This window comes from Centroberyx affinis, unplaced genomic scaffold (assembly GCF_046629955.1).
Source record: "Centroberyx affinis isolate AG114_WGS23_722 - 3 ecotype Tasmania unplaced genomic scaffold, CSIRO-AGI_Caff_v1 ptg005882l_1, whole genome shotgun sequence".
NCBI lineage: Eukaryota > Metazoa > Chordata > Actinopteri > Beryciformes > Berycidae > Centroberyx > Centroberyx affinis.
Window position 1 is genome coordinate 95577 of NW_027282987.1, and position 15255 is coordinate 110831.

The 15255-nt window shown below is 40.1% G+C and overlaps 1 protein-coding gene across 2 annotated transcripts in view; it reads right to left on the bottom strand.

The window, feature by feature from the left end:
• The window catches only part of rnf24 (ring finger protein 24), a 28928-nt gene extending 18361 nt beyond the window's left edge, over positions 1 to 10567 (bottom strand). The window contains exons 1-2 of one of the 2 annotated variants that reach the window (XM_071547396.1): positions 10494 to 10567; positions 4128 to 4277 (exon numbers count right to left, since the gene is read on the bottom strand). In XM_071547396.1, coding sequence (XP_071403497.1) covers positions 4128 to 4270 — 143 coding nt within the window. In that variant the 5' untranslated portion in view covers positions 4271 to 4277; positions 10494 to 10567. Of the gene's footprint in view, positions 1 to 4127; positions 4278 to 5436; positions 5454 to 10493 lie in introns of those variants that run through there. The other variant, XM_071547395.1, reaches the window with a different exon arrangement.
• Positions 10568 to 15255: the final 4688 nt, after the last annotated feature.

Below are 15255 nucleotides of genomic sequence, written 5' to 3' on the forward strand. Positions count from 1 at the left end.
GGCAATATGATTTTGGGGTGTGTCTGTATGTGCTAAGACTGCGTGTTGAAGGGAAAATTATGATACCGCCATAACTCAGGCTGAACTGTCATGAGAATACTGACTGACTACAAATTTAAACAAATTAGCAAATTACAGGAAAAGTGAAATTCTGACAACACAGTGGCATTCACTGAACTCAGTTAAATATTTATCTTGCCAAGTAATGAGCCAGCTAAGGTAAACCAGTTTGTATATTAACAGTCTTCGTTTGTAAAGGCCTGAGGTCTGCCTGTCAAAACAAACACTGCACTTTAAGTAAAATATCAACTCACAATATCACCAAAATAGACACATTGGATCAGACATTAAAAATACATTTATGTAGGTGTTGAGGCACTCTGAAGAGGCTTGCAAAACTCCACATTAAAAGGAGAGTCCATACAAATACAAAACCAATGTTTGTTCAGGTTTACACCAAGCTCTTGGGCCTAAAACAACAAGCAAAAACAAAACAACTCAGTGAACAAGGAGAGAACAGGAGGAGCACGGGATAAGAAGAGGGTCTAAGGGGCAGAGAATGAGAATAAAAATATGTGGGAAGCAAGGAAGGGAAGTGAAGACAGTATGAACAAGAGAGAGAAGAGAGATTCATAGGTTTGTAAGATTTACCTCCATTACAAGTAACCTTAACCTCTCGCAGCAGAGTGAGAGGGATCTGTAAAACAAGCAGCACAGTCTAGGAGAGAAACTGACATTTTGAAAGAGACCAGCAGGTAAAGGTGCAGAGACTCCCAAGGGTAAGGGACAAGATCAAGGGTGAGGGGTCATGGGTGAGTGGTTGGAGCTGGATGTCCAGGGGCGGGGGGCTGGGGGGCTGTTGAATGGCCCTTTCAACAGAAGTCAGCCTTCCTCTTACTGCAATTAGTATCAGAATTTCACTGCAGTCAATGGGCGACTTAAAATGTAAAATATGCATGTAAGCCCTTATTGTGGGGTTGAAATTCTCCAAATGGTTTGGCTTAGCTTATGGTATGTCACATATAAGACATTTCACTGGACATTCATGAGTGCTACATAAATGCTAAAAAGTGCAATGTTGACTAATGTAAACCACTGTAGGTTGGTGTAGGTTATTTTGTGAAAGATCAACCTGCAGTTGATGACATTGCACATTCATTAACCTTTATGTCATGCTGATCAACTTGACCATTCAAAGCCTCCTTCACTGTCCCTGGTTTTCCTTCAAAAACATCCCATACTCAAGAAATATTTCTCAATCCTTGTGTGTATTGCATTGCATATTTAACGTATGTGTGTGGACTATGGACTCTCTGATGGAGGTAGTCGAGTATTGCTGCGATGTTCAGCCTTGAGTCAGTCTCTGTGTGTTTGTCTTTGTCAGTGTGATGAGTATTCACAGGTCAACTCCAACGCACGACTCCCTCACCCCCTTCGTTCACCTGTGTGTAGTTGGCAGTCTAAACAAGGGCAGCGAAGCTGCAGGACTCCACCTTTTTAGTGCACCATTTTTGAGGTTCAACTAAGTTGTGACCCTAACATAAAGCAGGAAGAAGTAGTAAGAAGTAGTAAGAAGTATTTTTAGAATTTAGTTGTTTTACTGTTAGTTGGGCCTATGCATTCACCTAGCTCTTCTGAAGTTGACAGTCTTGTAATCTGAGTGTCACATTTCAGTATGGAGGCTTTGAATTGTGTATCCATGCCTGTTGGTACGTAAGATTAAAGTCATCTTGGGCCAGTGCATTGGGAGACTGCATCTTTAGAAGCCTTTTATGGAGCAAAAATGCCATTTTTCCTTTTTCCTACAAATGACTTGGTAATCTGACCATCTTTACTTTCAGTATTGAATCATGGTACTAAATCAAAGTCAAAACGTTTCTCTCTAGGGTTAGATGAGGAATTGTAGGAACACAGGAGTGCACTTAACCTACTTACCATTTGCCCTGCCAGATAGGATAGGACAAGGTGGTGAAGGGTGAAATTTGTTGGGAACTGCTGCTTCTCACCGTCTCAGATAAGAGATGCTGGACATTATTTCCATTGTTTGCCACAGCCAGGAAATAACCCCCACGGCAACAGTGGCCAGGACAAATTTGATTAGACCAGAGGGGATGAATAGAGGGCCAATTGAATGACTAATAACCTCCTCTTTTCCTCTATGGGAAACAATTTCAGGATTACACTTAAAAGCCACCGTTGAGTAAAGGGGTGATTTAAGGAGATGAATAGAACTGGTTGTACACAACATGTGCAAATTCAATTTAGGATTGAGATGGGGACATTAAGGAGTTATCAGAAAAAAGTGTTTTGACAAGTTTCTTTGAGGTCGAGTGCCATGATCATAACAATGTAGAAAGCAGCTTTGAATGTCTGCATAATATTACTGGTGGGATATTTTTCCTATCATTTCAGATTATCAAGTCAGTGGTTGTAGTACAGTAGCTACCTTCTCCAAACTGTGCTGTTGAAACATTTCACCCTGTTGTGAAAGGGTGAACTCAATTATCAGGTATAACAAGAAAACCCACATTTCCAAAGGAAAAAGCAATAGTCTTGTAATCCAAACTGAACTAAAAGTCATACTTCCAAGTGCCATACAGTATGCTGGATAGAAAAACTACTTGATTATTGGTGGTTTTATATAACTGTGTTGTATAGATCCCAGAAATTTAACAAATTCCAAGTGCAGACATGTTTGGTATTGACTTAGCCTGCAGTGGTTCTACTTTATTAGAAGATTATTAGAAATAAAGCTTCGCCACTGGTGCTAAGCCATTACATTAACTTGTTAATGTGTCCTGTCTATGCTAATCGGAATACAGCTACAGAGAAATAGTACATAAGGGGACCTTTGAACCATTAATTCATGAGCCTTATAACCTGAAATGAACAATGCCATAGTTTAAGCACAATTGCATAGTGGCAATCTGGGAGAATAAACTTACAGATCTCATTATGTCTGGCATAAGTAACAGTATAGACTGTGTTTCTAGCCAAATTCCAAAAGAGTACAATATATATATAATTTTAGTGGTTTTGTTCATGTTCAAAGCTGTCCATGTCTTCAAAGTACAAAAAAATGACAAATCATATGTGTTTTGAATTTTGGTTTTCTGAATATTGCAATATGAACCGTAAAACATGTGGACACAGCTTTGTCTACGTAACTTTTTTCAGCATTTAAAAAAAAAAGTTCAAAAAATGCAGGAATAAGGTAGTAATGGTTTGGGTTTGCACAGTTTTAATGAAATAGTTTTCTCCAATATGCAACTTAATTTGTAGGCCAGCGAGTCAGCCTATTATGATTTGAAAAATGCAGTATTCAATGTTGCAATATTTCTTTCCATTTACTGTGCAGCCCTAAGCTTTGTTCACATCTGAATTCAAATGTGGTAGATCAGGGCTGCAATTTAACCACCCAAACCTCTCACAGTACAACACTGTGGTGCTTGCTAAATATAAAATGTTAGCTTTACAATGTTAACTTTACAACTCTGGCAGGTAAATCTACGTATGTATGAAAAAAACAGTAACTTATATCTTAAGTTACAACAGCAAAGCACTTTGGGGCTCATATTTATCCAGTCTGTTGTTGGAGGAAACAGAAATCATTAGCTCATCAGCAGGCATGCCAAAGTGGCACAAGTGGGTCGCTGAGCAATAACAGATTGTAACAGAAGTTAGAAATGGATAATCTTTCTTAACATCAGCAGCCAACCAAGTCTAAATAACATGCTACTCTAAAAATAGATGAATGAATAGTCAGATTTTTTCTCCTACCTTTTGGTAAGTGGCCATGGCATAAGCAGGATAATGGACTCCAAGGTGTCTGTTAAACTGTTTTAATGGATTATGCCGAGATAATCAACTTTCTCCTTCTAATTGGGTTCTTTGCCACCACATTGTCCATTAAAATCTTTGAAAAGACACACTGTCATGCACTATCACTAGATTAATTAAATGTTGCATCCACTGAAGCAAGCATGTTTAACAAATAGTTGACAGACTAAAGAAACCCCTGTATGGCACTTATTGCAACAAGCCCAAACAGCAAAGCAACATAACACCCAGTGAAAATTCCTAACAAAGAGCCAAAGCCAAAGCTATAGAGGCTGTATGGATCTTACCTTATCAAGTAGCAGCAGAAGAGAAGGCTGAGGATGAAGACAAAGATGGCCGTCCCAAACACCACAATGTAAATATTAAGAGGGAGGTTCTGGAACCCTATGTTTGGCATCCTGAAACTGTAGTGCTGGAAATCGGAGCTCATGGATATTCTGGATGGAGAGAGAGGGAAATGAGAAAGATGAGAATTTACAGACTTCACTACTGACACACAAAACTGCCACCAACAATCGCAGAGCAACGATGACACAGGTGAAATAACCCTGTCAATCAGTTTCATATGCATGAATCGAGCATCAAGACTCCTTAATTCAAAATACAGATCACACTGGCCTTATATATAAGTATTATGCAATTTTACACATCCCTGACAACTAAAAAGTGTCATGTTACTGTCTAGTACACACCGTTGTGAACAAATGTGTGCAGTTTGGAGCACACCATAGAATCATCAGAAGTTTCACTTTCATTTACACAACAAAAGGCTCTGTCAGACGGGTTGAGATACAGGAGTATCTGCACTGGCATAGCACTAAAATGAAGTGAAACAAAGTGTGGAGATGCCTGTCTGGTGCGTGATCACAAGGCTGGAATATCGGAGGAAACCCCTCCATTAAAAACTAAAAAAAGTAGAGGCTGAAAACAGTTAACACGGCCTATTTTCATTATAAAACAGGCAAAGCACATTGTTTACAAAGGTTACGCATAAATTATGTGAGCAGGTACTCAAAAACGTGACTCAAAAACTACCCTCAATAGAGGTGATTCACATACGGCCAAAACATAACAATTCCACAGTGTAGGAGTGTATCAGTCAACTCCTCCCTCTCGATAGACTAAAGGGACATGACTAGACATGCCCGAGTCTATCCAGAAAAGAGGGGGAGAAAGCAAGAATGACTGCTGTGCTCTTTTCAGAACCCTCCCCATACAAACCCACTCATTCATACACAACACCAAGAGCTTTTGTAGTTTCTCTTTGACCCATGCACAGTCCTGTTCTGCTAATTTATCGCTTATGTTAATCCCAGACGTAAATCAAACTGACTCCAGAACCATGCTAATTTTTGTAGGGCTTTGGAGTCAGTTTGATTTATGTCTGAGATAAACATCGGTGAGCAGAACAGGACTGTGCGCGGGTCAAAAAGAAACTACAAAATGTGTGTGCAGTCCTGTGACCTGTAGCCTTGTGTCTGCTGGCTTGGCCGAGCAATACTTGGCATCGCCCTAATACTTCCACAGGACATGCAGATACACGGTCACTCCCTCACACACACAAAAACAGACACATGCACACACAAACAAACTTACCCAAGTGGTGCCTTCATGCTGCACAGCAGCACTGTACAGACCTATACCACAGGCTACGGTAGTAAAAACAACATTGCTTATCCGTCAAAAAACCCTGCTCTGCCCATTCATAAAGGCTCTATGCCAAACTCAACCCCTGTTTATCTCCCTCTCTCTAACTACCAAAACACCACCACCACCACCTCTCCCTGCCTTTCTGAGCACACAAACATACTGGAACCACATAGCTCACACACACACGCACACACACACTCCTCAGGGGAAATATGAAACCAATACATTCTGACATTCCGTTCTACATAGTCTAATGTAGGTAAATATGACGAGAGGCCTCTATAGGGCTCTAAATATGTAGGCTACACAAGAGAAAAAAAAACTTTCATAAAATAGACAAATACTGATCAATGAATACTATAAGGAATCTATTTAGGTGATTAAGCAGCAGTTTGTCTACTTTATAAATCATCAATGGCCATTTACTCAAATTCTCAAATGGAAATAGTCCCTGTACACCAAATAACACAATATAGCCAACAAATTTCACATAGTACTGCTTTAAAACGGGAATACCACTCAATTTCTGGTATGTTTTTTTTTTTAAACAATGAATTTATCATGGTCTAGGACAGTCCTATCAGTATTTGTAATCATGGATATTTTGGAGAATTGGAGACAGGTACGGTGGAAGAATACAATATCTGTTCGGACAATTACATCCAAAAAAGCTTCATAGCTTAGTTCCAAACAAGAACAAGTACTTTATACCCAGACAACCCTCCCACATACCATCTGTAGTCATTTCTTAAGATTAGTTTTTGGGCAGGTTTGCCTTTATTTGATAGTCTACAGTGGAGAGAGACAGGGGGATGACATGCGACAAGGATCCCAGACTGGATTTGAACCCAGGAAGTCCCTGGTACATGTCATGCACCTTAGCCCACTCATCCACCAGGATGCCCAGTCATTCACCATTTCTGTCTTAATAACTCATTTTCTATGGGCCTGAGAATTGGAGACATCACATAGCCAGTAAAGGTTTTCTCATGTTTGTGGCAATGAAAGTTTACTACATCAAACTATCCCAAGGCATAGGGACTGTAAAGCCGATTACCTCAGACATACCTTAAACTTCTCACTTAAACTAAAATAGCTAAAGCTAGAGGGATACAAGGCCATTTTATGCAGTAGGTAATAGTCATGCCTAGGGCAACAACGATCAATAATGAGATAAGCACTGACGGGATGATCAGGTCAGGTTCCAGTCGACGAACTATAAGATAGCCAAAGAAGCAGTTGCTGCATTCAAAGTTGGGTGAGTTAGGTCGGAGGCCAGGGGCCGTATCCACAAACATTCTGAGAATCCTCTCAGAGAGCTCTTACCTTAGCCTAAAATTCCTTATCAAGGAGTCCTAGCTTAGGAGTGATTTAGGAAAGTTCTCAGAGCGACTCTGCGCTAGGTATGGACAAGAACTTTTATCTTAGTGAGGAGGTGTGGTTGACCCCATTGCTAGGTGTGATGCTCTCTTTGGACGCTGTCATTGGTTGATCAAGAAAAATCAACACGCCTGTTTTTGTCATCCAGAATGAACACAAGGAATCACACAAGATAAAACACAATTTACTCAATATTAATGTGTGGTTTGCTTATACTATCAAAATAAAAATAGAGCTCATTGGACAAAATCTTTGAAAACCATACGAACGTACTTTTTAATACTTGTACGGTCCTCACAGGTTGACGCATTATGCCTTTATTTGGGCGAATGCAGTAATGTAATTATACTTCACTGATCTGATGTAAAGATGTGGTGAAAATGGCTCAAGACTCAGTAGTATTAGTATAATTTATAGACTATATTAGCAAGCCTATATGAATAGGATTTTTGAACATGAGTATATTGCAGATGATGCGGACGTGTGTCCCATCAGTGACCAGACAATACACAGAAAACTCACTATATCCATAGCTGCTGTTTTGTCGGCGCACGGTGTGACCGGCCAGTGGGAATTAAATAATAATTCACAATATGAGGCTGTGAAGAAGCTGTGATTGTTTGTGTGATTGTTCTACTATGTGGTTGCATAAACCTAAATTATCACTGCTGCACTGTTTGTCTGTTGCTAAATATCTTAACATTGTGATGACTTTATAACAATAGCATTAATGCGTCTTTTCTGCATCTTTCAGCCATTTCCTCCTCTCCTTAAGACACTCCTAAGCTCCTAAAAGTCCTCCTCTCTACTCTTAACAGTTTTTCACCTTAGGAGCTCTCTTAAGGGCTAAGATGCTTTGTGAATAGCTTTTATCTTTACTAGGATTTAGTCTTACTTTTAAGGGGAAATTCTTAGAAAACACAGTTTTCTTAGAATTTCACCACTAGGACCAACTCTTAGTACTAGGAAGCTTTGTGGATATGGCCCCAGAGGATTTAAAATGTCTCTCTTGGGGTGACTCAGTCAATTTGCTCTGCTCTGCCCCATGAGCCTGTCCCCCCGCCCTACGGTAAGTATCAAGATTCGCTGAGCTAGAGGGTCTTGGGTACACCCAGTCATCTAGAAATCTTACCCCTTCGCAGTAAACAACCTACATACTACAAAAATCCATTTGGGGTGTCACACAGTCAGACACGTTTCTACTACAAAAGGAGCCTACAGGCTACACCAATGAGAACTGCTAATTCAGCCAGTTGGACAATGACCAGTATGACTCCGAAATGCTCCCTGTCTGCCATTTCAATCTCCCTCCTAGTTACTATTGCATTACTGATGACTATAGTGATCACTAATCATTGTAACTGCAATTAAATAATTTGGCTAATGTCATGGAAACTCTATTCAGCCTGTCTCCCAGTCTGATTTCAAGAAAAGGCAAGCAAGCTCAATGACATTCACAATGAACTATAGGCTAGACCTAGCACTTATTCCTGAACTCCCTCTTCGATGCGTCCTGGTCGTAAATGGCTTCCAGTGCATCTAAAAATACCTTCCTGTCTCTTTCCCCTTTAAAACTGAAGGGCCCACTCAGGACCCAACAAGCCAACATGGCACGCTTGACTGGAGACAAGACTAGAGGGGATAGAAATGCGAATGTACAGTGAAGCAACGTTGACAGAGCTAAAGGGGGGTCACAACCTCTATTGTATAACACTGGAAGAGCTTTTAATGTATTTTAATGTAGGCTACATATCAATGTATACATAGTATAAAGGTTATTTGTTATGCAGAAACATTTCACATACAGGATATTCCTACAAGAAGCAAAATAGAGCACTCAGAGGATGCGATGAATTGCCAATACTGGCAACAAATTTGGAAAGACTAGAAATACTGGCAACAAATTTGGAAAAGGCCGCACCCATAGGGCAGATGTGACTTATTTCTGCCCTGCTCATCCCACCATTTCTCCCACCATCTACCTCTCTCAAATTCACATTTTCACATAACCTCACCCTATTACATAACCAGCAACAAGGCCATGTGCAGCACAACATCGCATTCCTGAGAAATGAGTGTGAGCAAATCACTCTTCACACAGTCATTGTGGACTATTTCCTGTCTTGTGATATAAACAAAATGCTAACAGTTTTCTTGCCCTAGCTGAGAAATGAAAGAAAAGACAAAAGTGGAAATAAGTAGGATATGAGCAACAACAATTTCTAGCTGCCACAGTCCAATTTGTTGATATTGTCCTCACAAGTTCAGTCTAACGGACCAGGACAGTATGGATTCCACTCTCTACTTGCATTGTGTGACAATAATAATAATAATGATAATAATAATAATAATAATAATAATCAGAAAAAGAAGAAGAAGAAAAATAAGAAGAAAAAGAAGAAGAAGAAAAAGAAAAAGAAGAAGCAGAAGAAGAAGAAGAATGTGATATTCAAATGATAGCAAAGCAATAGAGGTTGACCGATTTATCACTTTGGCCAAATAATTAGAGCGGATTAGAGCTTTTAACAACAGTTACTAATCAGAGGATGTGCATTAACTACGGGTGATTACTCTAGTGTTGAGAATAAATAACAGTGTTCCTTGACACTATTTGTGGAAGCTGCATCTCAATATTTGTGTGCAAAGTCTGCTCCACATCAAGTTTCAAGTTTCAAGTTTTTATTTAACACTGATATGGCAGTTTTACATCCAGAAAACTGAAATGCCAAAATAAAAGCATGGTAATTGAACCTTATTTTATAGTTTTTCATTGAAGAGTCTTATTAAAAAGGGGATGGGTGAATTCCTGTATCTTTTAGTGCGCGTCTTGGGAATCAGTAATTGTGTGCTTTGTCTGGTCTGTCGGTTGGATATTTGGGCTCTGGTGGGGGGGAGCCAGTTCCTGAAGGAGGAGTCCAGAAGGCTCTGTGCAAAGTCCCTACACAGTGTAGTTCTTCTGTCTTGGAGAGTGGGTAGTGAAAGGGTTTGGAGTGCGTCCTGATAACTGGAATATGCCCTACCAATAATGATCCGGTAGGCGCATTTTTGGACGTGTTCTATCTGTTTAAACATAGCCTCCGTTAGATTTCCATGCCACACTGGAGAGGCATACTCCAGTGTGGGGCGGACATATCCAGTATATATTGTTGCTAAGTCTGAGGTGGTAACACCAGACCTCCTTAACCTCCTCAGGAAATGCAGCTTGGAATTGGCTTTCTTGGCCATGGCAACAGTATGATGGTTCCACTGTATGTCTGACTGTATCAGGACTCCAAGCACTTTCACAGTATCACAGGATGGTAGTTTTTGGCCAGACAGGAAGAGAGGAATGGGGGGCGGTGCTTTCTTCATGAAGGTCACAGTCATGGTTTTGCACTTGGATGGATTTAGTGCCATTTGACTGTTGTCAAATGGCACTGTTGTCGATGGGCCCACAGCCCATCCTCACCTACTCACCCGGTCTTTCCTTACTTTTCCTCCCTATAGCCTTTGCTTAAGCAACCTCATTAAGCAGATCATCTGATTATAAAAAATAATTATTTTAAATACTAGTCATAGTGTTGTAACTGCATAACTGCAGCACTTCGCTTCATGTTTGGTAGGTGTAGTAGTCCGACTCCTACCTTTTTGAAATTTTGGTTCCTAGGAGAGAACGGGAGAGTAGTCGTTGTGTCTGTCCATCTCATTTCAATTCATTTTCAATGAGAGCTGTCCGTTGTCCGGGCAGCGCAACCCAGTTGAACTTTTTCTTGACGGATTCATCACCGCAAATCAGAGGCGTTTTTTTTTTTAAATAGCGTTTACGTTCCAAAACAACCCAACGGACAGAAATCTATCCGTTAGTATTTCTGTCCCTAACACCCCAACCATAGTTGGGGTGTTAGGGATATTGGTCAAAGTTGATCATCTGAGGGAGGATGGGATTTGGGGACCGGGATAACAGTTGTATCTTTCCACTGAGGGGGGATGAAGCCCTCGTGGAAGGAAGTATTCAGAATGTTACACACAGGACCACTCAACTCACAGGCAAAGGAAGTTTTGATTGGGGTGAGGCAGCTGTCTTACAAGCATTAGTTAAATCCTTCATTCTATGTTTTGAGTTTTATTGACACATTTCTTTCTCCATTAAGAAAGAAAAAGCAATTATTATATCATGATCCTGGCAGTATCGCTTTTGGCATATTTCTGCCATTAGCGCACATTCTTCAATTATTTCTCTAACGCCTATCTTAGTCATCATCCAATATTCAGTCTACCTGCTCCTCCTGTACACAGAGGCTGCTATTCAGAGTTGAGTCATTGTAGCAGGAATTTAATACATATGCTCATCGGTATTCAGACCTCATACTTATCGTGGTTGAGGTTTCCCCCAAAATACACCTGTGTGTCCTGAGATATTTATAAGAGAGTAAAATTACTTTTAGGTACATGGAAAATGCTTGCTTTCTGCTTTAATTGTGAAGCTTGTTTAGTTAACTTGCAGTGTTGCAGGTCCAAACAATGGTTAGAAGTTTATTCTAATAGGCATTTGTTCCAACTGTTGCAAGATCAGGTATACAATTATTAGTACAAATTAGACCAAAATAATATAAAGGGCAAAATATTCCCCCCTAAAAAATTCTGCCTGTGCTATCACTGAGAAATGCACTTATCACCAGGTAATTGTTAAGTAAATGAAGCAAAGTGTTTCCACTAGATATCCTGACTAAAGGAAGTCAAGCATTGGCTACTTGCAAACATCCGAACAAATTTAAGAACGCACACACATATGCACAAACACACATACAATCACACACACACACACACACACACACACACACACACACACACACACAAACACAGTGAAGGACCTCTTAGCCATTGCCAAGCAGCCTACAAAATGACCCTTCTCCAGACAACTATTCACAAGCCAACCAGATGAACGCTCTTCTGTGATTGATTAGTGTACAAATTAGTGTACAAATACCTAACAGAGTTACTGAGCACTTCAAGGCTGTTTGAAAAACACGATTCAGTCAGTGTCAGAGCACACATGAAAAACACCCATGCTACACATGAACTGAACTCCCTCATATCTTGGGTTCACTTTAAGAAGTGGAACCTTAATATAGGCCCTGGCCCTACCTGTGTTTGAGCAACAAACTCAAACATACAAGGCAGGTTCTGTTTAGTGTGGGAGGGACGAAATGAGAATGACAGTAAGCTTTTCATTTCCAGTGAAACCTCCATTGAATAACATCCATTTTACAAGCTGCTGTGCCCCAATGTGGGAACTCTGCAGCTTCTCCTGACATGGATAACATCACTCCCTGACAAAGTGAAGCAAAGGTAAGGTCAATATTATTCCTCTTTGCTCCATGTGTTGGTTATTCATAGTTTCACTATTTGTCCATTGATTGAATACCATGTCAGGAGAACACGTGTCTATGTATGCTCATCTAATTTTCCTTCCATGTGTTAAGATAATCCACACTACACCCACAAACACTATTCTCCCAGGGTCTTCAGCATTATGCCTCTGAGTCATCATCACTTATCTGGATAACAATGCCATGTCAAAGGCAACAGACAGACTGATAGGGATGTAACAATACATTCAGCTCACGATTCAGTGAGATACAAGATATTGGATTCACGGTTTGATATCATATTTTGAGTAAAAACATACTTTTTATGACCTTTTTAATGCCGCTAGTGTAGCCTACATGCTGATCAAATTTTTAATACAATAATAGGAGGAGGATAATTTCGTCGCATTTTGATAACCATGAGACAAACTTCACAGTGCTTTCAATGGACAATCTAAGATCCTTCTTGAAAGACCTCTGACCAAATAACCCTCTGTTTCTCCTTGCGCAGCCATGTTGTTCACAAATTACATAATTCATCATAGTAGCCTGAGTGCAGAGCTTGCAGTGATGTAAGGGATGAAATTCAGCGCTGTGGATTATTCTTGAATGCTCAGCTGTTTGGCTTTTCTCTGAAGTCTGAGAGCCTGCTGGCAAGGAACCCAACTGACATGGCTTCAGTATCGACACTGAAGCTGAAACTGGAGTTGCCTCCAAGCCCGTCCCACAAAACCCAAAGCCAAGTGAACCCCAAGGAAGAGCAGCTCCTAATTCCAGTAATCTTCCATTGCCTTGGCAGGCAATGTCAGATTAGGCAGGAGTAACCTGGCCTAATATCAAACAGTGGCTAAAAGGACGGTGGAAAAAAGAATAAACCTATGGAAAGATCTAGTCAACAAGATGAGACTGACTACAATGTACAGGGCATGGTCAAAAAAGGACAGAAATAGAAACACCAACATTAAGACTCACCCTCTATCCTTCCGCCTCTTGGCTCTCACCAGTACAGAACCACCAGGAGAAATGTATTTTAGTGTTTCTTTTAGTTACCGCTACCTGGCATAAAAATCTGTAGAATCGCAGTGCAAATTCTGTCTGTGCAGATATTTCTAAAGGTCCCTAGCCTGTGAACATGACACCAAAACACACTGAAGAGACCCCTCCCCCACATCCCTAGACCTCCTCTAGACCCCACGCATAATCAATAGCGGCTGTGCTATTAGTAGATAAATCGCATGGACAATGGACTTTTAACCAGAGATTACATTTCACATAAATCACAGACAAAACGATGTGTCAATCAGCTATTGAGCTTTACTGTCATTAGATATTGGCATAGACAATCCTGGCAGCAGTGGAAGAAGCACCCAAATGCTTTACCGAAATAGGCAACAGTATCTACTGCACCTCTGCCCTGTCAGTTTCCAAAACTGTCTCCCCTCAAGCTAAACTAGTTATGTATCACTTGCCTGTATGGTTTTCTTATTTACATTTTCTCTTTTTCTGGTAAAATGTCCAACTGTCTTTAACAATAACCCCAACCCCAAGCCCTGTTACGCAGTTTACTTATGGTGAGCCCACCACACCACATTCAAAGGCTGCTGTCTGAATGTGAAGTGGAAATTTCCACTAGCAGCCATTGCCGGTCATTAGGTTTGCACATCTGAAACTTAATATGCCAAAGGGCAACAACAACCCTCAGGGCCTCAGAGGCAGAGCAAGGGGCTCTTCAAAATGTGCTGGCTGTCATAAGAGTAACGCCCACATTCATCTGATGATGGTTCATTGAGCTTATAGTCCAGGTTTTATGCAATCAGGGTGTGTGTGTGGGGGGGGGGGGGGGGTTGCCAATTCTTAAATCTAAGGAAGAATCAGCCAAAATATAATTGCTCCCACTCACTGTGTTTTGTGAAAACAGTGGCTAGCTAATCTGTTTTCAACTCAGACAGGAGGAGGAAACACAGATTAGTCACAAAACATACTAAGTTCAGGCCTAGCCTACAGCTGTCACTAAGGGGCAGAGAAACCTTAGAAAAACTCCTTCAACTGAGAGGTTTGATGATGTTATTTGCTGGGAGGGGAGAGGATGGTGACAGTCATAATCACACACCCCATCAGTTATGGAAGAAACCAACAGTGCTTCCACTTCAGGCCCTAAAATATGCATTGCAAAAAGCTTGTTTTTCCAGATGCCAAGATGTGAAATAAGTAGGTCGCTGTAACTATAACTCCAGTTATGGAAATGTGGGAGGCATGGGACTTGAGTGGAGCTGGCAAGGTTAACCTAATGTCATCTGCTGAAAGAAATCCAATTATTGGGCTTCCACCCGCATGGTATATCCATGTGCCACTGCCATCCAACAGAAAAGTATATATTAAACATTCAAGTGTACATATTACCATGAATATTTTTTGTACATGAAATGTATTGTTAATTTAAAAGCTTATTTGGCAGTTCAATGTTTATTATAATGTTTATTCACTATAGGCATTGGTCTTTTGTAATAAATTTAAGTTGTTATAAATGTACATGAACGGTATGTTGAACATTAAAGCCTATTTTCCATGTTTGTTTATTTATTGTAATGTTTATCTATTGTGGTCATCACCTGCATGTAATATTTATTTATTGTAGGCATCACAGGTACACCTAATCGAACAACTAGATTGCAAATACTGCCAAAAACGTGATTAAAAAAAAACCCTTTTGGACAAATAAGGACGATATCATTATTGTGACCATATTTTGGGAAAAACACAAACGTTTTTATTGAAAATTGATGATTGATTGATTTATTGATTGATCAATTGATTGATTGACTGATTAAATGTTAAAATAATCAACAGGTTAAACAATTGCAAAGTAATGGCTAGACTTTTCCAGTTAAAATCATGTGTAAAACGTAATAGTTTTACAACTATTTGAGGATGAATTTTTAACTTTTGCCCTCACATTTTCTTGTTTGTTTTTGTAATGATTTGTATTGATAGTACAAGGTACATACAGTAAGCCTACACCTCTAGCTGTGTGCAGGGC